Here is a 25,534-nt window from a genome sequence, read left to right on the forward strand (position 1 = left end):
TGCACAGTGTCCCGAAAATCTTTTTAAGTTGTAGAAGCGACAAATGGGCAGAAAATTACACAGTACAGTAAGTTTCAGGTTTTTTTTTTTTTTTTTTTTTTTTTCACTAATAACAGTTTATACAAAAGTCGACAGAGGAGCCGGACAAAAAGAAAAACATAGAATATTCAAAAGAATATTACAGAGCTTCAAAAGTGAGAGTGAGAAATATGATAACAGCTCTCTAAACCACATGAAACATTTACAGCATAAAGTGTTTTCCTATAAATAACAGAATCATTCCAAATATGTGAGACAGCTTATGTGTGTGTATATATATGTCAGTATATTATCCTCTGCGAAGCAATAACAATCTAAGGAGAGGAACATCTTACACTATATAGTACGTCCTAATTACGAGAATGGGGTCTACATAACAAAAATCCAAACAACAGATATATTCTAAAATGACCTAACATGCAAACAATTTTGTGGTCACATTTGAAGAATACATGACTAAACCTGATAACTGTATCTTCAACATTTTTGACTGAACAGAAAACCAAATATACTCTGACACATTCATATAAAAAAGATACAGAGAAAATGGGCATTTAATCACAAGATGGAGAGGGGAAGAAAAATCGCATTCGGCCACAAAGAAGCACTGCCTATACTCTATCATATGACGTCATTATAACCTACAGGGAAATTTGCAGGTTTCCGAGATGACAACCAGTGCCGAGTGGTCGAACGAAAGCCTTGCCAGACACAGCAGGCTGATGAAAAACATTGGGCATAAAAAAAGGAGAGAGAACGGGAAAGGAAAATGTGGAGCCCGTGCGAGAAAATGAAACTCCTCAGAGAAATTAAGAACCTGCACAACTTAAATTTGAATGATCACGTAGATAATGTTGTCAAGAAGACAAACCATACACTGTGTTTTATTGGCAGAACACTTAGGATATGCAAGAAATCCACTGAAGAGAGTGCCCACTATACTTGTCTGCCCTCCTGAGAGCACTGTACCAGATAGGACTGACAGATGACATCAAGAAGGTTCTACGAATGTCAGCTCAATTCGTATTATCGCAAAGGGGAGAGAGTGCCGCAGGTATGATACGTGAATTGGGGGGGGAGGGGGGGGGGGCAATCATTAAAACAATGGCTTTTGTTGAGGTAGGATCTTTTCACAAAATGTCAATCACCACCTATCTCCTCCAAATGTGAAAATGCTCACCTACATATGGAGAAATGATCATAACAAAATAAGAGAAATCAAAGCTGGCACAGAAAGACTAAAATATTCATTTTTCCCTACAAGCTGTTTGACAGTGGAACACAGAGGAAAATTCCGAAGGTGGTTCGACGAACCCTCTGCAGGGCACTTAAATGTGAACTGTAATGTTAACGTGCAGACGTAGAAGAGATTGTTTACGCACTGCTCACAAGATAAACCATAAAATATAGCTCGAGTGCATCAAATCCGTAGCACATAAGACTACCGGGTGTACCGAACACGCGCAAAGACGTGCGGCTCGAATGGTCACAAGTTCGTTCGACGCACGACAGTACGTTACGATAATGTTGAAAAATCAGTAATGGCATACATGAGATCGACACCAGTTAAACCACAAGAGCCCAGACACAAAGTTCTGAGAACCAGTGTTAAGTGAAGACCAGCAGTATATTACATTACACTCTGTACCACTCCTGCAGACTGACTAAAGTACACACAGAGGTGTTTAAGCAATCATTCTTCAACACACTGTATGCAAATGGAACAGGAAGAAATACTGAACGAGTGAACAAATACATCGACGAACGAGTGAGTAAAAGAACGAATGACGACACATTACTGGCCGGGAAACCTGTCCGATGAGGTTCGGCCGACTTTCTATACGCAGTCTCTCCGGTGCCTTTCACACATTTGTGACGGAGATGAGGAGAAACGATTAGGACGATACAAACACCCAATCTCCGAGCCAAAAAAAATCTCTCCAACCCGGCCGGGAACCGGCCTAGAGGCAGCGGCGCCAAGCACCGGAGCAGGAGCCGCGGAGGGGCAGAAACGTTACCGAGTGGCACACTGTTTCACAGACCTGTGGTGCCAGCATGGAGAGGTACTCCTGCCCCGAGGGCCGGCGGTAGAGGTGGTAGACGGAGCCGGGCGCCTTGCGGAAGTTGCAGGCCGCGTGGTGCAGGCGGTGCGACTGCGCCGCCTCCGACAGCACGCGCTCCGCCTGCCGCCGCAGCACCGACACCTGCGACAGACGGCCAGCAGTGGAGTGCTGATGACGGCTAATGGAAACTGTGGAACTGGTCAGTGGCCCATTTTTTAACGTACCAGAGTATTCAATACGATAAAGGAATTATGAAACTTCATTAAAAAAAATTATATGAACAAACAGTACAGTGATATGCTACAATTATTCGGTAATAAAAATTATAATGAATTGTTCTCAATTAAAATACCAAAGAGTTGTTTTCTAAATTTTCAAGAGACATTTAGAATAAATAATAATTATTACTGTCATTATTGTTCTTTCTGTAATTTATTTCGCACAATAATCTTACACAAACTATCCAGATGTAAAAAAAAAAAAACTCGGCACTTTGTAAGATCACTGTACAGCAAGCTGTTATATCTTTCCTCAAGTTCACAGGTTACTATAGTCTGATTAAAATTACTCGAGAGCTGACACCTGTCATCTGGCGCCAAAGTGTAGCGGCGACGGCTGTCACTCGGGTAAGGGTGACACGCGTACACGGCACGTCACTCCACAGGTGCCGAAGTGTCAATTTGTCCGAAGCAGTTGCAGTCGGGTTCGGCGGCACCACGAGATGCTCTGTCCGCAGCTGATTTTAAGTGACTGGTGACTGTACTGAAGCAGACTACACGTTTTGTAATCGTGAATTTAGACTTGTCCCAAACTAACCACAACCTCCTGAATTGCAACATATCCGAGAAAACCGCAGTCGACAACCTGCACAGAGCTATTTATCACGTTCGCTTTGTTTACAGTGCTTAATGCTGATCTCTAAGACCAAACACCAGATGGAAAAATTTGCTTCGGCGTTAAAAGCGAACTGTAACTTCTCACTTTCACGAGTTACGTGAAGCTGTCCTCTCGACGGCTACACGAGCTGACACTATACCGACCGATAACCAGCACCGGTTGGCACTCTTTTCCACGTTGTAGGCACCGCAAGTAGATAAACAAAAAAGAATGATAAGAAGAAATAATAAGAGCAAATAAAAAAGACAATATAATGTTGAAAATGATGTGAAAAAGATTAATAATAAAAAATCAAATTTAAGCCCATTAATTGAAAATATAACAATAAGCAGAGCTTTAAACAAACAAACAAAAATTATGACACCTGACAAGATTTGAACCCAAGACCTTCTGCACATTCAGATTCCACTTTAACCACTTCGCTATGGCACTGTTTCACGTTATGGTGTTTTATTTATTCCTCCGTACAGCCAGTTGCAACTACCATTTGCTACCTTCAAATAGTTCAGCCTCGTGCAATGTTTTAGTCCGGTCTCTGGGCTAGTAATAATTGAATATGTGGTGTCATTACTGTTTTGTGTGCTTTACTTTGGGAGAGTTCTCATATCTGACAAAACATGAAATAAAAAGAGTGAGGCCTAGGATTTGGGGTTGAAACACATCAAGGAAAAAAAAAAGCCAGTCTTGCAATTAGAAGTGAACTGACCATTTGTCGAGGCAGTTTGACAACGGTGCACAGCTTGGGCATGGCGTGTGCTCTGACTGGAGGAGGGCGGCTCTGATGTGTAAAGTGTCAACTATCAAGTAATTTTAATCAGACTATAGTATGAAGTTGGTAACGGTTGTCGGTGTGTACAGTGAACTGTAGTAACAAGACTCATTTGTAATATTACACAGAAATGTAAAATGAAGAAAATAAAAGATTGGATGGAAGAAATTGGAAGGAACAGTGTTGGAATATAAAGTATCAAACCAAATCATACTTGCTAGATGTGAAATTTATTTTTATAGCAAGCCATGTTTTTCAGCCAGCTATGTTTTTGACAAGGATTTCCAAGAAGCAGGTAAGTAAGCTACATTTTTCTATTATTCGATCTTCCTTCTCACTTCAAAAGCAAGCACTACAGCACTAGCATTGAGACAACTACAAAAGTACATTCTATTACAGATTTTTGTAGCAGTAGAGGGGAAGGTTATAATATACTAGAGGCCATTGTTGGTAAAACTGAGACAGCAAAATGAATGGAAAATATAATAATGAAGTCTAAGTACGAATCACTACTGAGAAAATTAAATTTATCACCAAAATAAGCAAATGCAACAATTTTAAGATCCTCTGTCTCGAAACAGGTGCGGTAGTGGTTGCGAGACTTAACTAATACGTCAAATTATTGTATTCATCCACATTATATTCTTCACCCTGTCTAACTAAACATTTTCAGAGATCAGGCTCCCATCTTCAGATTCAGTGCAACAGAACTACATTAACAGTTTTCCCCAAAGACGGAAGACCGTTCTCTCAAAATGTGAAGTTTGACAAGAATAGTAAGTCGAGTAACCAAAATGACACGTACAATAAAAAGTGTGTCTCGAGAATTGTGAAAATAATGCTTTACGACATTCTAGTGCAATCAAATTCCTTTACACTGAAATGCACAGCACTTAATTATACAATGTCTATAAATAAACGGAGAAGTTCTATAAAAAAATATAAAACTCTGACCAAGTTTGCAGTCCTCTGATATTTTTTGACTGAAACCAAATTGTCCCCAGCACGCTCATCTTGTGAACAGGATGCTGGAAACCTGTGAAACGAGATGGCGACACCCTCGACGTGGAGTGTCACTCGATTTCTGTCAGCTGAAGGGTCAAAACCCGTCTAAATTCAACGGCAGATGGCAGTGCAATATAGTGAAAGTTGTTTGAATCTAACACAACTGTACGAGTGGACTGACAAGTTCAAACGAGGTGTAACACGTGTGAAAGATTCAGCCCGTCTCAGATGCTCTGTGGAGTCGCAGAGAAAACACAGAGTCGACGAGTTTGTACAGGAAAGTGGGCATATTACAATGGATGATGTTGCTGCAATGCTGAACGTAAGTGTCACATCGGCCCACCGTGTTGTAGAAGAAAGTGTGTGCGAGGTGCGTTCCAAACTTATCAGACACTGAAAATGAAAGGAAGGCACACTGCGTACGTCCCGAAGTTTGTCTGCCACCCACCCACGTTCAATATAGAACATCCTTCCAAAACTCTGTCAAAATCGGTGACTCCACACGAGTCCCTCCCCTCGTCCCTCGTAAGGAAGTGGGGGGGGGGGGGGGGGGCGGTAAGTGCAGAGGGAGGCAGAGGCTCGGCTCGCTCAGGACAGAACAGTGTAGAGAGTCGCACCGAATTGTTCTTTGAGTCGAAGACCTGAGCGATAATAGTTTCAAACACCGGCTGTCAAACAGACACAGTATCTCAAACACTGTGCGGAAGGGTAGTAGGCCGATGCCAGATGAGGTGATGAGCACTGGTGGCGAATTGCATCGTACCGCCGCCCGCACCCGACCTGGGCCAGTCGGACCGAAGGCCACGGTTGCTACACGGAAACAGGTGCGGGTTCCACTACACTATGTAAATGACATCTATTTGGAGGTGTTACACGCGCTACAGAGGGGTGGGGGGTGGGGGTGGGGCACTCGTCAGTGCCTCGCATGTTAAAAAAGCTACAGTCTGTAAACCTGTACAGCTGTGAAGTGAGCACAAAGATGGGCTCCTTTCTCACACTCGTGTCAGATGTTAACACACTACCCACCCTCTCTGCATTTTTAATACTACTAGTAAACCTGGCATATGCGAAATATGTACAGGAATTAGAAGTACATCTCAATCTAAGGTGGTTGCTGGTGTTGTTGTGCGTCTTCAGTCCAGTCTATCCTGTTCAAGTTTCTTCACCTCCCAGTACCTACTGCAGCCTACATCCTACTGAATCTGCTCAGTGTATTCATCTCTTTGCCTCCCTCCACAATTTTTACCCTCCACGCTGCCCTCCAATACTAAATTTGTGATCCCTTGATGTATCAGAACATGTCCTACCAACCCATCCCTTCTTCTAGTCAAGTTGTGACACAAATTCCTCTTCTCCCCAATTCTATTCAATACCTCCTCATTACTTATGTGATCTACCCATCTAATCTTCAGCATTCTTCGGTAGCACCACATTCCGACAGCTTCTATTTTCTTTTTATCTAAACTATTTATCGTCCACGTTTCACTTCAATACATGGCTACACTCTGAACAAATACTTCTTGACACTTAGATCTACACTCGATGTTAGCAAATATCTCTTCTTCAGTAACACTTTCCTTGCCATTGCCTGTCTACATTTTATATCCTCTACTTCGACTATTAGCAGTTATTTTGCTCCACAAATAGCAAAACTCATTTACTACTTTAAGTGTCTTATCTCCCAATCTAATTCCCTCAGCATCACCCGACTTTATTCGACTACATTCCACTATCCTCGTTTTGCTTTTCTTGATGTTCATCTTATATCCTCCTTTCAAGACACTATCCATTCCGTTCAACTGCTCTTCCAAGTCCTTTGCTCTGTCTGACAGAATTACGATGTCATCGGCGAACCTCAACATTTTGATTTCTTCTCCATGGATTTTAATACCTACTCCAAATTTTTCTTTTGTTTCCTTTACTGCTTGCTCAATAAACAGATCGAATAACATCGGGGAGAGGCTACAACTCTGTCTCACCCCCTTCCCAACCGCTGCTTCCCTTTCATGTCCCTCGACTCTTGTAACTGCCATCTGGTTTCTCTACAAATTGTAAATAGCCTTTCCCTCCCTGTATTTGACCCCTGCCATCTTTAGAATTTGAAAGAGTATTCCAGTCAACATTGTCAAAAGCTTTCTTTAAGTCTAAGGGTGTGTACGTGGGAAAAAAGGAAAAGAATAAAAAAATAAAAAATAAAAAAATATCCCAGATTTTTCCCACATTTCCCGGTTGAAAATACACTTTCTCCCGGGTGAAAATACACTTTTTCCATGTTAAATGACAGTATACACTTTAGAATATGAAATTCGGAGGGGGGGGGGGAGAACACTTTTGAAAGACCTTCGATGTGCAGCAACACGTACGATGCTTATTTTCGTATTACGAAGGTATAAATTTGAATTCCACCAAACACCGCATGTCACTTTCCAAAGCATTGAAATCGAGATTGCGATGCACTTTTGTAAGCCAGTCATGGCTCATGTCATGTGATCTCGCCAGCTGATGACAGCATAGGGCACGTGATGTAGTCAGCCAATAGCAAGATCACTCTTAAGTAGCGCAAACACACAAAAAAGAAAAGTTAATGGTTTAAATTAATATACACAGCTTTGCTAGAAAAAAAAATGAAGCTTTCACACATAATATTGTGTCTCTAAGATTAATGAACAACAAGAGAAGCTAAGCTTCCACATATAATACTGATCTTTTTGCGTGTGTTACACTTTAAGGTACATCACACAAATGTGCCAGTAAAATTTTTAATAACGACGTAAATGTCTGATCTTCTGGGCTTAAAATTCTTCTACATGGTCGTCCTCAAAGAGTTGATTTTTAAGTTAGAGTCAAACGCTCTGTGATTTAAGAAATTCATCGTACATTCTCACACATAGTTCATCTTGCGTAAAAGGAAATTTACTTTGAAAGTAACACTTTTCAAACCACCGTTCGCAATATTTTCCCGAGACCTGTTAGAAATAGGTTCATTTCAGCAGTTGCCCGAGAACGCCAGATAACAGTCTTCACCGTGCCTGCGCTGCTATGATGACGCAGGAAGCTCGCATCTTCGTACGTGTAAAACATTAAAAGATCTTGCATTATGTCATAAAAGAAACAAAACATCAAAAGATACTTCAGGAGTATCGGAATTTCATGAAATATGCTAAAATGCACAATTCGGCTTAAAGTGCACAATCATATGTCCAGATTCGGATGTAAATTTTCTTGAGTACCACTACTGTATTATCTCGTGTTTGGTTCTTTATTATGGCATAATGCCATACGAGCCAGAAGATGGAAAAAGTGAACTTGAAATAAAGCAAACAGTTGAAACTAGCCGATAGTGTGAAATAAACACCTCGTTTCAAATAAATTGACTGCCTCAGCGCAAAATATTAATAAAAGCCAAATGTCTTTAGCAAACCGACAAAAATAACTTCATTGTTCTGCAAGGTGATTAATGCTTGACTGTCAGAAAGGTGGAAATAAAACCTGAAGCTAACAACATATTTTAGCCTTCCGTAATTATGTGAACGTATTTTAATTCATCTGGTAGCTCCCGGCCACAAAAATTCGTTTTGTTTTCATTTAATGTGAGAGCAATAATCGAAGAGCAAACAGCAAAATCACTAAATGTAAACACAGGTCACGTAGAGACTACCCACCTCCCCACTACAACTCAAGACTGCTCTGTGCATCAGGCCTGGATCTACGATATTTCCGAACTGGAGCAATTTAGACAGTGGGGCCCAGCCACACATCTGTAGTCAGAAGCGGGAGAAGCTACTACTCATAGGTGACTGAACTTCGCATGCGCAAGAGCCCGCCCGCAACTGCTCCAATGAATCAAATGTAAAAAGCTGTCATGTCACGCTCATCAGAGGCAATTTTTTGTTAGTAAGCACTGCATATTCTTCCTAAAGCCTTTGACACACTTTGGTTGGCAGACGCTTGTATGAGCACTGTGTTTTGTTGTTGTATATGGAGCATTTTCGTCCCCCCCCCCCCCTCCCCACCTCTCGTTCATGTCTTTTTGCTGCAGCATTATTCTGGAGAAGCGGGATACAATAATATCCTTTGTTAGAGTATTGGTTCTTACCAGTCAAAATCACTAAAACAAGGAAAAGTTCTTTGAATTCTAAAAAATTCCTAGGGTTCTCCCCTCAGATTTCCCGGGTCGTATACACCCTGAGTCTACAAATGCTAGAAACGTAGGTTTGTCCTTACTTAATCTATTTTCTAAGGTAAGTCGTAGAGTCAGTATTGCCTCACATGTTCCAACATGTCTACAGAATTCAAACTGATCTTCCCCCAAGATCGGTTTCTACCAGTTTTTCCATTCGTCTGCAAAGAATTCGTTTTAGTATTTTGCAGCCGTGGCTTATTAAACTGATAATTCGATAATTTTCACATCTGTCAACGCCTGCTTTCTTTGGGATTGGAATTATCATATTCTCCTTTAAGTCTGAGGGTATTTCACCTGTCTCATACATCTGGCTCACCAGATGGTAGAGTTTTGTCAGGACTGGCTCTCCCAAGGCTGTCAGTAGCTCTAATGGAATCTGGTTATCACCTGGAATTGGGTCAGGACTTGGATACAGCGAGGTAAAGATTACGAAGTGGTTCCCCGAATTAATAATTTGCAAATGGGGAACATACGACTGACCACGCAAAAAAACACTCACTCTAAATGAATTCCGACGCATTTGAATGTCTGAAGATTAACCTCATTTACTGTTATCGTAAATTGAACATCGACTGGGATCTGAAGTCCCTTAAACTGCATGAGGTAACTGGCATGAGATGTACGAGAGAGAACTCTCCAGCTATTGCATCTTTCTGGTTAGTACCTTTAATGTCATTCTGTTGCACAGTTTTAACCTGTGGACAGGTAGCACTACAAGCTTTTGGACGATTCAGATTTATTAATGCACAGCTTGGTTTCCTGCTAAAACCGATGGCAAAGGAGAAATTAAACTGCAGAGTTTCATGGCACAGCCCAGTATTTTCTTTCAACAGAAAACCTGCACACGGGCAGAGCTCGTGTAGCGTGCACTCCTGGCACCAGGGCTGTGCAGTGCCACCTGCCTTCTTGACCCAGGTCATCTGCACCGATTGTTCTCGTTAAAGCTGTTTCGTTCCTGTTTAGCTTTTTATGATGGCAAGTTTAAGTGAACAATGTGCAGCTGTGATTTTTTTTTCTACTCAGTAAAAACGCTCCTAAAACTATTTTAATGTCGTAAACATCTCAGCGAGGTGACGGTACGGGAGAAACTGACTCGTACGAGTGATTCGCTCGATTTAAAAATGGCGACATAGCGACTGGTGACGAACCTCGATTTGAATGTCCAACTGCCCGAATTGACAAAAATGTTGAAAAACCTCCAATCAGACATTTTATTTTCAAATATTAAGAAGACCGGGCAACGGTGTTTGTCAAAAAAACACCCGATTTGTGGCAGACAGAAGACCAGTTCTTCCACCGAGACGCACCTGTACACACGGCCGTCTCTGTTGGACAGTTTTTGGCTAAAATGGCACAGTTCTGCTGCCCCACGCACCTTATTCGTTTAGCCTCGCTCCGTGTGTCACTTTTTCTTATTTCCACGCACACGAAGGGGCCCGATTTGAATACGTTGCAAAAGTCGAGGAAAAAATGAAGGACAAGCTGTCAGCCATTTCTAAAGATGACTGCAAAAAGTGTTTCAAACAGAGGAAGCACCAGAGGGGCAAATATGTTACTTCTAATTGGGATTTTCCAGGGGATAAGGTTGTTTTGTAATCAATTTCAAAATACATAGTTTTTAAAAAATAATTCCCTTTTTCGGGTAAACCCTCGCATAGCTCGTGTCTATCCAAATGTTAAGAACAGTACTGTGCATCTGTAATAAAACAGTCAATAACTTTCGAAAATTTTTGCTACCAATGTTTCCCCTTTATATGTGTAAAGAACAACATAAGCTAGTCAGAAATTATGAAAGATTTAACATAGCAGCTTTTCATATTCTGAAGGTGTCATTACAAATCGAAGATGTGCGTCGCTACACTAGCGACGGGATACACAGTGGCACAAATCGGGATCCGTAAGATTACTGTCTCTTCTTACGGAGTCACAACGAGGAAATATCTGTAATTTTAATGCTTCAATGCTTTTAAAATATTTTGTTTCGATAAACTCTTACAAATGCAGTTTTCTTCACTCGACGTGTACTCGACACGAACTGCGACGACACAGTACCGACGTCGCACAGTCCGCGTGAAGGGACGAAAATTGCACCCTCGAGATACTCAAATGCATTCTACTTTCAAAACACAAATTAAGTATCATCTCTCTATTTCGTCAAACTAATGTGACGAAAAAAGAAAGTTAATGGTTTGTATCGAAATGAGTTGTCACTCGAGAAAGCTGGAATCACCAGGCTGCAGAATGAGTGGACAGCACTGCACTCGCCTACCGCAGCTGAAGCTATGACGTAGAGCTTTTGGAAACAACACTTCCCTCCTCAGATCACAGGATGAGGGGAGGGGAGGGGAGGGGAGGGGAGATGTGAGGCAGCCCGATACCTCGGCTCCTCAACAAGAAGGAACCGACACCTCAAAAGCCCCTCTATACTTTTATTTCCCAGTTTCGACGTTTCTATCGACAATCTCGGCACTTCACCTTCTTTTCCCGGTTTCGACGTTTCTATCGACAATCTCGGCACTTCACCTTCGGAAGGTAAGCGCATTAATTCCGTGTCAATTTAATGCACCACTCAACCTGACCCACTCAGATTTCTTCCAACTTTGATGCATCTGACGATTCAGATAAGAGATGGAAAACTACCAATTTGCAGATGTGCGTGAAGAAGGCTAGGAGTCTGCAACGTTTGGAAATTGTATGAAAATTACATGCCTCTGTCTCCGCATAAATGATTATAGTTTTGGTTCTGATACAGATATAGCAATGAAATGTGATATCGTGGAAAAGCTGATCGGCAGCAGTTTACACAGATATGTGGCACGGTGGGTTTCCCAGGATTATCACATTTGAGGTCGTTGACCTTAACCTTTGGCCATTAAAATCTTCCTGTTCTGGGGGAGGGGGGGATCAACAACAACATTGTATTGCCCAGTATGCTACTGTTAACATGGTTAAATATCAAGATAATGCACCAAAGGCATCATTACCAAAAATGTATTTTGTCTGCATCACTACACTAACAAAACACAGCATCTGAGCAGCTACACACCTGGTTCCCCCCTCCCCTCCCCCCCCTCCCCCAGAACAGGAGACAATAGCTGTCACTATTATTCTAACAAATTTTGAAAATTTCTTGCTGTGAACAGCCAATCAGGGATATTTATTTCAACCACTTACTAGCTTGTTTTTAGAGTGTGGACTGTTTACTCAAACTGAAGTGTAAATGTGCTGTACTGAGTAGTACTCAGTAGTAGTTTGAAAAAACATGGGTTTAAAGTCATAATTGTACTGTTGCAATCTATTTAAAAAAGGACGATCATGCATGATTACAGAAGACTGAGAAATGTTGAAGAGAGGATGGTAAACGAGAGTCCTCATGTATTCCTAGGTGGAAAAATTTACAACAAATTAGAAAGCAAATATCACAAGAACCATTAAGTCCTACAGGTGTTGCCTCAGCTGTACGAAGTAATTCCAGATATTGTGATGAGGTGAGATGAAATACCATCCAATCTGACACTGTATTCTTTCAATACTAGTCCCCAGTTTTTAGGTCTCCTGTGGAGAAAAAAAAGTTAGGCTTCAGGATGAGAAAAAAATATCTGAAGCAAGAATTTAAGCAAGCTGTCTCAGTTTTGGAGCGTGCTTACTTTGGGGGGAGGGGGAGGGGGGGGGGGGAATAAAAAAAAATAAAATAAAAAATAACTAAATAAAATAAAAAATGAAAGGGGGGGGGGAGTAAGAGAAATTGCTGCCTGACAAAGACAAGTTCCATGCTACAGTATGTGCCTGTGACAATACAAATTTTGACAGCATTTCCACAGAGTTGGAGTATAATGAAAACCGTGAAAGTATTTTCCACTTCAGATTACATGGTGCGAAACAGTTAGTAGCAGTGCATGGTATGCCAGTGATACTAAATACAAAGCTAGGTAAAACTTTGTGTGAGAATGTTCAGCTGTATGATTTTTTTCTGTTATCATAATGTAGACCATGTCATGCTAGGAAGAAAAGACTGTGCACTGTGAAAAAATTGGACCACAGTGCACAAGCGTAAGCAGCTAGGACTAAACTATCTTAAGGAATTATTTGCATATTTGAAAGATACATAACCAGACATAAATGTTGGATTATTTAGTGGGCAGAGAAGAGTCAGTAATTGCTATGTGGAAAGCAATGCTGTTAAGACACACATGGATTTGTTGCCATTTTGCACAACAGTAACTGGTGGGTTGCATACGTCTTACGAACTAACGAAGAAGTTCTCGCATCCACATGGACCGTCTCCGTCATTTGTGTTTCCTGCCATACCGGACACGTGTGTTATCAGAAGGTGTGGTGTTCTCACGAGATTGGATCCAATAACACCCACTGGAAGGACATACTCTCTTTTCACATCGTATCTGATGAACATGACAATTTTGCACTTTGTTTCTCACTAGCTACAAAATGTGAAAAACTTATCTGACCCTGCAATAGCTTCAAATCTTTAAGTATGACAAAAATTGTCAGTTGTATCGCACTAAAGACCCAAAATTGTGTGATCGAGAGTGACACTTTTCTCATTATGTAGCTAATGAAAATCAAAGTGTGGAACCAAAAAAACCCAAAAGAGCTAAATGCAGGTGTGCACCTAATTTTCAGAAGTGGAGTGCGCCCTCTAGTCTCTGATCCAGATAAGAGGAAATACAGATTCTCACAGGACAGACAAATGAATAAAAAAGTCCAGTGAAAATGCCTTTAACGAAAATAGTGGAATGTCTCTAAGGAGTAAATAAATAATATGCAAGAGAGACTAGTAGGTGACAATTTATAAAACAACTGTTTATATACCTGCTGCTGAAAATACTACACACCACCAAACTTGGCATTAATAAAGACTAATAAATCCGAATTTATGAGAAAATCACGTTAGAGACAAAAATTTTGGAAGGAGGTATACCTATTTATGAAAAAATTTTTTTGCTTTGCAAAAGCTACAGGTGGTTTTCTATTTCCTATAGCAGTACGACAATTTTTATCACCACCTCCAAAACTCTCTTACTGCCATTAAATTGAAAACTGATAGCTCAGATTGTAGCAGGTAAGTTTAGTTCTCTCGCTGCTTTAGGAACTTCATGTCTGAGCACCGACGTCAAAGTTCTACAAGCAAGTACAAGATAGAAGAACGCATTCTAGGTAGCAAGAGAAGCAAAGAGTGAGCGATTTAAATTCAAATTCCCAGAGTGTCCAAGAGGTACAAACAACTCACTGTAAGCTGTGAGAGGGAGTTGTCTGTGACCGAATAGTTACAAAACTTTACTACTCGAAAATATATGCCTTTCTGAGAAAGTTTCTGCCTTTTAGATCCATCTGCTCCAAGAAAAACGAACAAAAAAATTTATAATCTTTCGGAATTAAGTTCAATAATACACACGTGTACTGTGCATCTGTTTATTATATAACACCATCCCAAAAGTTCGTGAAAGCCATTCGACACCACCAGCACAAAATTTTGATTTAAAGAATAGCTGCACAATTGATGACACAGAGGAATTATTTTACACCATCCTATTTTCCCACAATCTGTATTCGCCTTAGTCCATTACGCACACAGTAACAGTAAGTTTTGGAAAATGGTACTGTTTCTTTACAGGAATACGTTTTGTGTGTGTGACAGGGAGAGGGAGAGAATATTAAGCCAACCAAAGAGAAGAGAAAGCGATACCTGCTCTGCTATCAGCCGCAGCTGTGCCCCGGCCGTCGACTTCACGAACTCATCTGCCTGCACACATCAAAAGGAAAGAGTGTCATCAGAAGTTATACTGGAAAACAACAACAACAACAGCAACTCTCTCTCTCTCTCTCTCTCTCTCTCTCTCTCTCTCTTCCCCCCCCCCCCCCCCCCCAGAGAGTATAAAACACATACAGGACTACTATAAATGATTGATTCATTTTCAGAGTTCCATATTTTACGAAGTGTTACATGTACAAATATGACTGATGTTCAAATAGAACCATAAACTCACCAAGTTTGCATTCTGCCTGACACGTGGTATTACGAGTGCAGTACCTCGACAAAACGGCGACAGAGCGAGAATAGAGTTTTCGTGTGTCTGAATAGTCGAGACGTTTATCTGTTACGACAGTGCCGTGTGCATTCACGAGGAATTGTGCAAAAGGTACACCACGCGGACAGTACACCGTGCGACCGTACCGCCAATTTGGGAGCACCGTTCGTCTCCGTAAACAGAAAAGAACCGGTCGACCGAGTGTGCCGGTGGCAACGATCGCGGAGAGGGTGAGGAAATGTTTCGCACGCAGTCCGTAAGAAGTGACAATCCGGGCGAGCCGAGAACTTAAATCCTGTGGCATGCTCTACGGGAGATTTTGCGACAGTAGTTACAATTCGAACCGTACCTGCACCTATCACGACAATTAAAACCAGAAGACTGATCTGTGCCTCCAATTTCGAATCGCAATACGGGAAGCACTCGACGACAGACATTTTGCCTCTGTGCTGACATTTGACAAAGGTTATAGCCACAATGCGAGAGTTTGAAGCACTGAAAATCCTCACAAAATTGTAGCACACAAACGATATTCGACGGACATTAACGTTTTGTGTCAAGTTTAACAGACAAATTTGGGCGGGACATTTCTTCCGAGAGAAGTGTGCGACAGGTGACTCTCACCTCGAGATACTGTGCAGCCGGGGTCGTTTCCCCACCCAACTGTCGAGGGTTTCACCTTCCGGCAAAACGGGGCACCCACTCGCCGGAGCACCGGTGTCGGTCGCTACCCGGACGACAGACTCGGGCACTACCAGAGTCGGCACGGCAGTGGAGACGACGTGTCTCCGATCCCTCGGCCTCCCGGGTCGTTTTACCTGACGCCTCGTGGCTTTTTCCCTCTGAGGTACATTGAGGAGCGTGTTTATTTGTCTCCTGGAACACCGGAACAGCTCAGAGTGCACCGACACTTCTGTGACTACTGCCGTCAGGATACTGCCGCACAGAGTGTCTCAAACCTTTTGGGTCAAATTGATAGTGGGTCTTCGACCAGTTATATTGAGATAGGGAACCGACAGTCGTGTTACAGGCACAAGTAGTGTACACCGCGTAACGACAGTGTAGCCAACAGTAATTGTCAGAAGCGGGGGCCACCAGTTACGGTGCCCCTATCGCACGGTGAGCGCAGTTCTGACGCACTCTCGTCCCAGGTGTCTACCGTACGGCGGAACGGGTGCGTGTGATTAACGGCCAGTGTCCCCGACTACAAAACGGGCGTACCGTACACGACTCGGCTCGTAGCACTTGCGCCACGTGATGACCTCGAGCGTCACACTGCAGATTGAATTACGCCGCGTGCACACCACTACCCCGACATCGGTCGTCTGTCGCAACACGCAGGTCGTCACGTGTCTACAGTGAGACGTGTTACCGTGTACTGTGCACGATACGTGTTCGGACGTCAAACGTTACGCTTCGCGAGAGTCGGCAGACGCGCACCTGACGTACGGTACGGTAGAACGCGGGGCTCGTGAAACTAGCACACTGAAGCACTCGGTTTGGAGAGTGGTGGTGGAACAGGCAAAGAATTTGGGACTGACGGATTTTGAACCCCGCATTCACTTCTGCCAGTAGATTGTCCACCGCGGAGCCTCAATGCCGCACACTGTACAGTACGTATTGTTCGTGGATGCACCCACGTCTGTGTTTTCGACACCCACACCTAGAGTGAGGACAATCCGTCACACCACTCACGTCGGTGGACACCCGTAACTACTCTGTCAACTTATGCGCCGGCACTGTCAGAGCTCACTTAGAAGGACCTCATTTGCCACTTTCCCATTTGACCGGTAAACATTAGCCACAGTTCTCAGCAGCCGTACCCCTCCTCGTCCGAAAAAGGTAGCAGTTTCGAGACGACGGTGCACCGGTCGACTTCGATGTCGACATCTGCGAGCCCCAGAACGACAGGTACCCCCACCACCGTATCGGACGTAATGGTCCCGTCTCGAGGTCAGTGCGATCGCCGGATTTCGAACTTCCGGACATTTTCCTTCGGCATTACGTACAGACGTCGGTGTACCGAAATCCCTCAGAAACAGACAGAGACCTGCTCGCTACTGTCCGAGCTGCCCGTCTTCCAGTACAGACACCGGGGACCCGCGAGAGAGTGCGACAGGACTCGACACGTCGCTGTCGTGCGTGCGTCGAGACTGGTGGTCGTCACTTTGAACAATTCTATGAGCTGCTCTGCCACTCCACAGTGTGCGCCGTATGGGCCTGCAACACAATAAATGTACATTTACGACCAGTGGTTCCCTACGCCAATACAGTCAGTTGTGGACCCACCGTCACCTGCTTCAATGTCACACTAAAGGTTTTGACACTTCCCATGTAAGGTCTGAACAAACTCTGCCGCCACTCGGGCGGGTGTCACGTGTCCCGAGGGGCACTCACATAACACCTGTAGAGCATAAAATGCTGACTGAGTTTACGCCTCTATTGACATGTCAATTGTATTTGTACGTGTTATACTTTCCAAAATATAGAGCTTTGAGGACAAATGAATCATTTATTGTAGTCCTATATTTTACAGCAGTTAATTATGTTCAGAAAGCTTAACTATAATTATTATATATATTGGTGTAGCTACTTAGAGGATTAACCACACCTGAAGATGGCAATCAAATGCCGAAACCAATGACACGAACATCACAGTTTTTAAGTGATCTTATTACGTAAACATTTAAAACGTCACACACTTATCTTCTCAAAATACTTAGCCCACATATTACAATTCAAAACAATTGGTAAAAATCATAATACGATCTTATCTCTCGATTAATATTCACATATCAAAGTTAACTAACTCCAGTAATTACAGCACAGACCTACACAAAGGACACGCAATACATACAACAATTTAATTATAGTTGGGTTGCAGTATTATATCCATAAATTATGTAACACACAAGTCTGCAGTATATAGATAAAAGAAGCTAAACATTCCCATTGTTTACACGTATGCTCCTGTACACTGTTAAATTGCTTTTTAAGTAAATAATGATCAATAGGTTCCTGGAACATCATCTCTCTCAAATTTTCACGTAGACACTTCACCCCTTGTGCACCCGAGAACCGAGGAGCTTCTCTGACAGCTCCCAGTCGGTGTGGTGTGCTTCTCAGCTGCCCTTTGCTTCTTGTGTCCTGTGAAAGGACATCAGCATTTTTCTAATAACCTATCGCCGTTCATTAATGAAACTATCACTGTGTGTGTGTGTGTGTGTGTGTGTGTGTGTGTGTGTGTGTGTGTGTGTGTGTGGTATTGCTTGTGGTGCTGGCAGCAGTTACATTGCCATTCTTCAGTTTACAAACAAAGCAGCGACACACGTACTCTTAACAGCGACAGCAGTCTTAATGCTGCTAAGGTGATCACACAGAGACCTCTATGGAGGCTAACCGGCAGAGACAGACTGATTTTTTTCTGTAGCTTCAGTGACAGTTTCCTATCTTTAGTGTGAATATCGACGAGTGGCAGCACTCTCGTATTGATATTTTGTAGACACTATTGGCACGTACCACAGTGGAGGTGATGCGAGAGAAGCACTACAGGCATTTACATTCTGCCTCTGTTTACACAGTACAGCCAGCAAAGCGTACAGAAAGCTGCAGCGAGCGTACAGTCGAGACACAGTGCCTCGCATGACGACACCAAAGGAGGCCGACTCGTCCGTGTCGAGCGAAGTTCCCTCGCGACCGTAGCCTCTGTTGACACTGCTGCCGCGGTCGTCTGTGGGTACCGGCAGCGGGTGGCGACCCTGTCGTAACGGCGTGCGGTGCAGCCTCGTGTCAGAAATCGAGTCGTGCAGTCCCCGTCCCTATTCGACATTACCTGTGGCCTACGTGTCTGCCTTACGGCCCCGATCTGGGACCCTGCATTTTTTTTTATTCCTATCAATAAAGGCAAATCTACAGGGCATTTAATTTGAGAATTCTGAAGTGGTGCTCGAGAAAAGTGAGGCAGTTCGAGGACCTGTCGGGGGATGGCCCGCACTACGTTATCGAGGACTGGCAGAGACACAACAAAAGTGTGTACGCGTGATAGGGGAGTACTTTGAAAAACGTCACATAAACACTGAAGTGCAGTAACAAACATTTGTGAAAAAAATCAGTCTAAGTCCATCTCTGTCAACCGTCCCTCATAGCTACAGGATTAATACGGAGGTAGGATTGACGAACATCTGCCACAAAAAATGGTGTCGTGTCAGTATCGAGATGGCCGCACAGACAAAAATGAGCCAGCACAGTGTGGAAATCTGCCCGGTTCTCTGACAAAAAAAAGGTGACAGTTGTTGTGTCTACAGGGAAAGTGACGGTGATCAGCATTTTTGACTGTCACGGTACGGTTTATTAGTACGCAGTTCCTCCTCTGATGTGGCACAAGGTGAGACGCAGGTTTCTGTTATGCACAGCAGAGAGGGGGTATAACATAGTGAAGTCAATGTCGGAAAAGGAAGAGGCAGGTGTGGCTGGGAGACTAGTTACAAGTTACTGGCTCTTCCACAAAATGGAACTGCCTTCCAAAATATTTCAATTCCGTACTAAAATTGTTTTATTTTACGTAATCAGTTTTACAGTTATTTGGCTAAGTTTTCATTCACAGGATGCAGGTTTTACGTATCGGACACTCGCAATTATCAGAGTAAATACAACTTGCATAAATGGGACAGCATGTTGAGGTAAAATGTATTTAATACTAAAGGTTCTGTGGCTTTTGTATAGATGTGGCTGTGTAGCAGATTTAGGCTAATGAATATTTGTCAAATTCAGGTAAGCACACAAACTTATTGATGCCATTTGTGAAACTAATTTTATAAATGTGTAACTTTTCATATAAATACTGTATTATTATCATCTGAGTGAACATTTGTAATTTAAGCTCTGCCTGTGAATATACTTAAATACGACCAGGAGGAAAGGGGGGGAGGGGAGAGGGGGAAATAACATACTGTAATGGCACTTTGACTACAGTAATGAAATCCTAAACTCGGATTGGAATGTATACCGCAGAGATAGGCTGGACAGTGAAGGGGGAGGCACGTTTATAGCGATAAGAAGTGCAATAGTATCGAAGGAAATTGACGGAGATTCGAATTGTGAAATGATTTGGGTGAAGGTCACGGTTAAAGCAGGCTCAGACATGGTAATTGGATGTCTCTACAGGCCCCCGGGCTCAGCAGCTGTTGTGGCTCAGCACCTGAAGAATAATTTGGAAAATATTTCGAGTAGATTTCCCCACCATGTTATAGTTCTGGGTGGAGATTTTAATTTGCCGGATATAGACTGGGAGACTCAAACGTTCATAACGGGTGGCAGGGACAAAGAATCCAGTGAAATATTTTTAAGTGCTTTATCTGAAAACTATCTTGAGCAGTTAAACAGAAAACCGACTCGTAGTGATAACATATTAGACCTTCTGGTGACAAACAGACCCGAAATATTTGAATCAGTTAATGCAGAACAGGGAATCAGCGATCATAAAGCGGTTACTGCATCGATGATTTCAGCTGTAAATAGAAATATTAAAAAGGTAGGAAGATTTTTCTGTTTAGCAAAAGTGACAAAAAGCAGATTACAGAGTACCTGACGGCTCAACACAAAAGTTTTGTCTCAAGTGCAGATAGTGTTGAGGATCAGTGGACAAAGTTCAAAACCATGGTACAATATGCGTTAGATGAGTATGTGCCAAGCAAGATCGTAAGAGATGGGAAAGAGCCACCGTGGTACAACAACCGAGTTAGAATACTGCTGCGGAAGCAAAGGGAACTTCACAGCAAACATAAACATAGCCAAAGCCTTGCAGACATACAAAAATTACGCGAAGTGAAATGCAGTGTGAGGAGGGCTATGCGAGAGGCTTTCAATGAATTCGAAAGTAAAGTTCTATGTACTGACTTGGCAGAAAATCCTAAGAAATTTTGGTCCTATGTCAAAGCGGTAGGTGGATCAAAAAATGTCCAGACACTCTGTGACCAAAATGGTACTGAAACAGAGGATGACAGACTAAAGGCCGAAATACTAAATGTCTTCTTCCAAAGCTGTTTCACAGAGGAAGACTGCACTGTGCTTCCTTCTCTAGATTGTCGCACAGTTGACAAAATGGTAGATATCGAAGTAGACGACAGAGGGATAGAGAAACAATTAAAATCGCTCAAAAGAGGAAAGGCCGCTGGTCCTGATGGAATACCAGTTCGATTTTACACAGAGTACGCAAAGGAACTTGCCCCCCTTCTTGCAACGGTGTACTGTAGGTCTCTATAAGAGCGAAGCGTTCCAAAGGATTGGAAAAGGGCACAGGTCATCCCCGTTTTCAAGAATGGACGTCGAACAGATGTGCAGAACTATAGACCTATATCTCTAACGCCGATCAGTTGTAGAATTTTGGAACACGTATTATGTTCGAGTATAATGTCTTTTCTGGAGACTAGAAATCTACTCTGTAGGAATCAGCATGGGTTTCGAAAAAGACGATTGTGTGAAACCCAGCTCGCGCTATTCGTCCACGAGACTCAGAGGGCCACAGACACGGGTTCACAGGTAGACGCCATGTTTCTTGACTTCCGCAAGGCGTTTGACACAGTTCCCCACAGTCGTTTAATGAACAAAGTAAGAGCATACGGACTATCAGATCAATTGTGTGATTGGATTGAGGCGTTCCTAGATAACAGAACACAGCATGTCATTCTCAATGGAGAGAAGTCTTCCGAAGTAAGAGTGATTTCAGGTGTGCCGCAGGGGAGTGTCATAGGACCGTTGCTATTCACAATATACATAAATGACCTGGTGGATGACATCGGAAGTTCACTGAGGCTTTTTGCAGATGATGCTGTGGTGTATCGAGAGGTTGCAACAATGGAAAATTGTACTGAAATGCAGGAGGATCTGCAGCGAATTGACACATGGTGCACGGAATGGCAATTGAATCTCAATGTAGCGAAGTGTAATGTGATGCGAATACATAGGAAGATAGGTCCCTTATCATTTAGCTACAAAATAGCAGGTCAGCAACTGGAAGCAGTTAATTCCATAAATTATCTGGGAGTACTCATTAGGAGTGATTTAAAATGGAATGACCATATAAAGTTGATCGTCGGTAAAGCAGATGCCAGACTGAGATTCATTGGAAGAATCCTAAGGAAATGCAATCCGACAACAAAGGAAGTCGGTTACAGTACGCTTGTTCACCCAATGCTTGAATACTGCTCAGCAGTGTGGGATCCGCACCAGGTAGGGTTGATAGAAGAGATAGAGAAGATCCAACAGAGAGCAGCGCGCTTCGTTACAGGATCATTTAGTAATTGCGAAAGCGTTACGGAGATGATAGATAAACTCCAGTGGAAGACTCTGCAGGAGAGACGCTCAGTAGCTCGGTACGGGCTTTTGTTAAAGTTTCGAGAACATACCTTCACCGAAGAGTCAAGTAGTATATTGCTCCCTCCTACGTATATCTCGCGAAGAGACCACGAGGATAAAATCAGAGAGATTAGAGCCCACACAGAAGCATACCGACAATCCTCCTTTCCATGTACAATACGAGACTGGAATAGAAGGGAGAACCGATAGAGGTACTCAGGGTACCCTCCGCCACACACCGTCAGGTGGCTTGCGGAGTATGGATGTAGATGTAGATAGATGTAGACTATCGCGCCTCCACCAATACAAAGATTTAATTTACGATCATGCATGCGGAAGAGCACTGCGCCAGCGACTGATTTTTATAAATAATTTTGTTCTTTTTTTTTTACTTTTGCATAGGTTTTGTTTTTAACAGCTGATTGATTACTCTCTCTCTCTCTCTCTCTCTCTCTCTCTCTCTCTATCTCTATCTCTCTCTCTATCTCTATCTCTCTCTCTATCTCTCTATCTCTCTCTCTCTCTCTCTATCTCTCTCTCTCTCTATCTCTCGTCTTGATACGAAATACGTGTATTTTCTGCGCTGTGTTGAATGTGCTTTAGGGTGAAAATTAAAATTATAGTACAAAGCGAGGTTGTTTCAATAGTGATTCAAGGTGGTTATTGCCAAATTTGTGAATTGATCACGACAGTGACAACTTGAAGTTTTCAACAGACGGAGAAAAGTGAAAAACGGGTCGTCCTACAAGAGAATTAGGAGGACAGCCATGAAGGCTATATTGTAATTAGTACTGCATTTCTGACAGAATTATAAGGTAAATTTCAATTAGTTTCTGATGCTATTTCCGTATAGTCGCTTTTTGTAGTGTTGCCGATCCGGTCTGCCATGCACGCTCAAATTACAGCACTATCTCAATCAGTAATACGAAGTCCGCCTTATCTGTAACTTATTCCATCAAAATTCAAAACCCAATCAGATTTTCTATTTTGTATTTTCACGGCACAACCTCGAGTAAAGGAAACACTACATACACACACACACACACAAGTGCGCGCACTTCTCGGCAGGTATCAACATTGAAAAAATTATTGTTGTGATGTTGACAGCTCACTCCCCACTTTGGCATGTGATTTGTTGATACTAGTACTAATTTGCCAAACAAGTTCTAAGTTTTGGTAACTGAACCGTTTAAAATTTCCGAACTTCACAGTTTTCCACCTTTTGTACCCTCATAACATATAACAAATTGCTCTCATTCTTATCTTCCTTTAATCTAACAACACATTTGATGACAGCAGCATCTGAAATGAAGTTAGGAATAAACACATATAATACAAAATCTACAGACTTATTTGCAAAAAGGGACAGGTTATAGTCAATATGGTGGATACATCTCTGGCACGTAGAAGGCAGGAGATCCAAATTACCACGGACCGGGACCCGGGGATCGGGCACGGCACGAGAGGAGGTTTTTCGAGGTCAGGGAAAGAAACGGTGGGGATCGCATGTTGACGCAGGTGCCTGTGGTCTCTCGAGAGCTTCTGGGTGGTTTAGTGTACGAGGGTAAATAGATGAGGAAAGTGAGACAAGTGTGTGGTGTTACTGCAGAAGATTTAGAGAGAAATGTAAAACTTGAGGGACAGAGACCATTTAACACCTGCACAACTGAGCGTCTCTCAGTCGCATACGATAGGACCGAGTCTCTCCATTCGGCCAGTCAGTACTTTTGGCCTGCAGTGGCCTCTTCACGACAGCTACAGGGCGTAGGTCCAGTCGCACATCTGTCTGAGGTTATTTCACTGTCGTCGGCACGGCACACCGGAGGTGGTACACGGGAGGCGACGGAGAGAGCCGCGGAGGGATGTCAGATCGTGGACGCCGTTTCTTTACCACTAGCCCGAGACGGAGAGCTATCCGAAAAGATGCATTAGGATGTACGTAACTGACTAGAAGCACATTCCGGTCAATCTGAATGTGGGAAGGGAGAGGGCGGGATCTCGTACGTGGCTGTGGCGGGCTTGCCCGATGTACAGAGATGATAAGCACGTTCTGTGTTGTCAGCACAGGTGATGGACTAGCTGGAGGCAGTATAAATGTTAGTACGGAGCTGTCTTTTCCTAAAGCATGCTCACAGTGTACTGGAGTACCACCACATACCAGAGGTTATTACTACCTTTAAAATCCTTTTTAAAAAATGAATGTGGATAAAATGGCTAAAGATGTTATCACTCAGTAAGAAGTAAAGCTACTAAATGACCCTCACTCACATCGATCTACACAATCACTGAATCTCGTACGACTTAAAACAACGGAGAAAGGGTGAGAAATGGTATACCTGAGATTACAGTACAAGTAAAATGACCAAGGAGCTAAAATAACAGCATAGGAATATGTGACCGACTGGCCACTTACCAAAACACAGGTGAGCTAATCACCCTGTTAAAACATTAAGAACATCACCCAAACAAAACAAGTTGGGCTTATCGTAAAACCTGAAAACTTTCACGACATTCTTTCGAATGTCACTAAACAGAGGGCAGATCTGTCAGCAAATATACTGTTGCCCTACAGTGTGAAAATAAAATGGAATCTAAAATAAATGTGGCACACAGTGATCCGTACACCTCTCGCCGGAACGAGCGTCCGAGTGTCACGGGGCGGCGGCTCACACGGAGAGGGGTGAGAAGGAGCTCACCCGGCAAGCGTGGCCGGAAGGAGGTAAGCCACATCCGTGTCATGCATATTACCTTACAGAGATTACTGTCTGTCACGTGCAGCTACTCGTCTTCCTGTCGACTGACTACTCCGTACCTCGACGGCGAGACGATAGCGCACCGAGGGACGGCACATGCGACAGAGGGTCTCGACACGCCTCCTTGGTCGGTACATTTGCCAATTTATTCCCCGCAGTACCTGTGTGCCCTTTCCCAACCTTTGCAGTCGACACACTTAGTCTGCGTAATAGACAGGTCGAGGTCCGACAACGCGACCATTTCGGCAGCATTTTCTCTCGCAATTTGCCGGTCGAGAGTGGGTGAGGCAATGAGGACAGAGTGTGACATAAAGAGTGGTCGATAGAACAAAAAATGTATTCTGTCATTTACTTGTCATTAAATTTAAGAATTAGCCTCGAGATTGGCTATACTACCTAAGGACGAATGAAGAAACATATCTGTG

At 43.0% G+C, this 25,534-nt stretch overlaps 1 protein-coding gene across 7 annotated transcripts in view; it reads right to left on the bottom strand.

Moving 5' to 3' along the window:
* LOC126295484 (uncharacterized protein C1orf50 homolog) overlaps positions 1-25,534 on the bottom strand; it is a 51,590-nt gene that overhangs the window by 11,581 nt on the left and 14,475 nt on the right. For 5 of the 7 annotated variants that reach the window (XM_049988035.1, XM_049988040.1, XM_049988037.1 and 2 more), the window contains 2 exons: positions 14,661-14,717; positions 2,082-2,243 (listed from right to left, as the gene is read on the bottom strand). In XM_049988035.1, coding sequence (XP_049843992.1) covers positions 2,082-2,243; positions 14,661-14,717 — 219 coding nt within the window. The remainder of the gene's footprint in view (positions 1-2,081; positions 2,244-14,660; positions 14,718-25,534) is intronic. The other 2 variants (XM_049988039.1, XM_049988038.1) reach the window with 1 other exon arrangement.

Source organism: Schistocerca gregaria, chromosome 11 (genome assembly GCF_023897955.1).
Source record: "Schistocerca gregaria isolate iqSchGreg1 chromosome 11, iqSchGreg1.2, whole genome shotgun sequence".
Classification (NCBI taxonomy): Eukaryota; Metazoa; Arthropoda; class Insecta; order Orthoptera; family Acrididae; genus Schistocerca; species Schistocerca gregaria.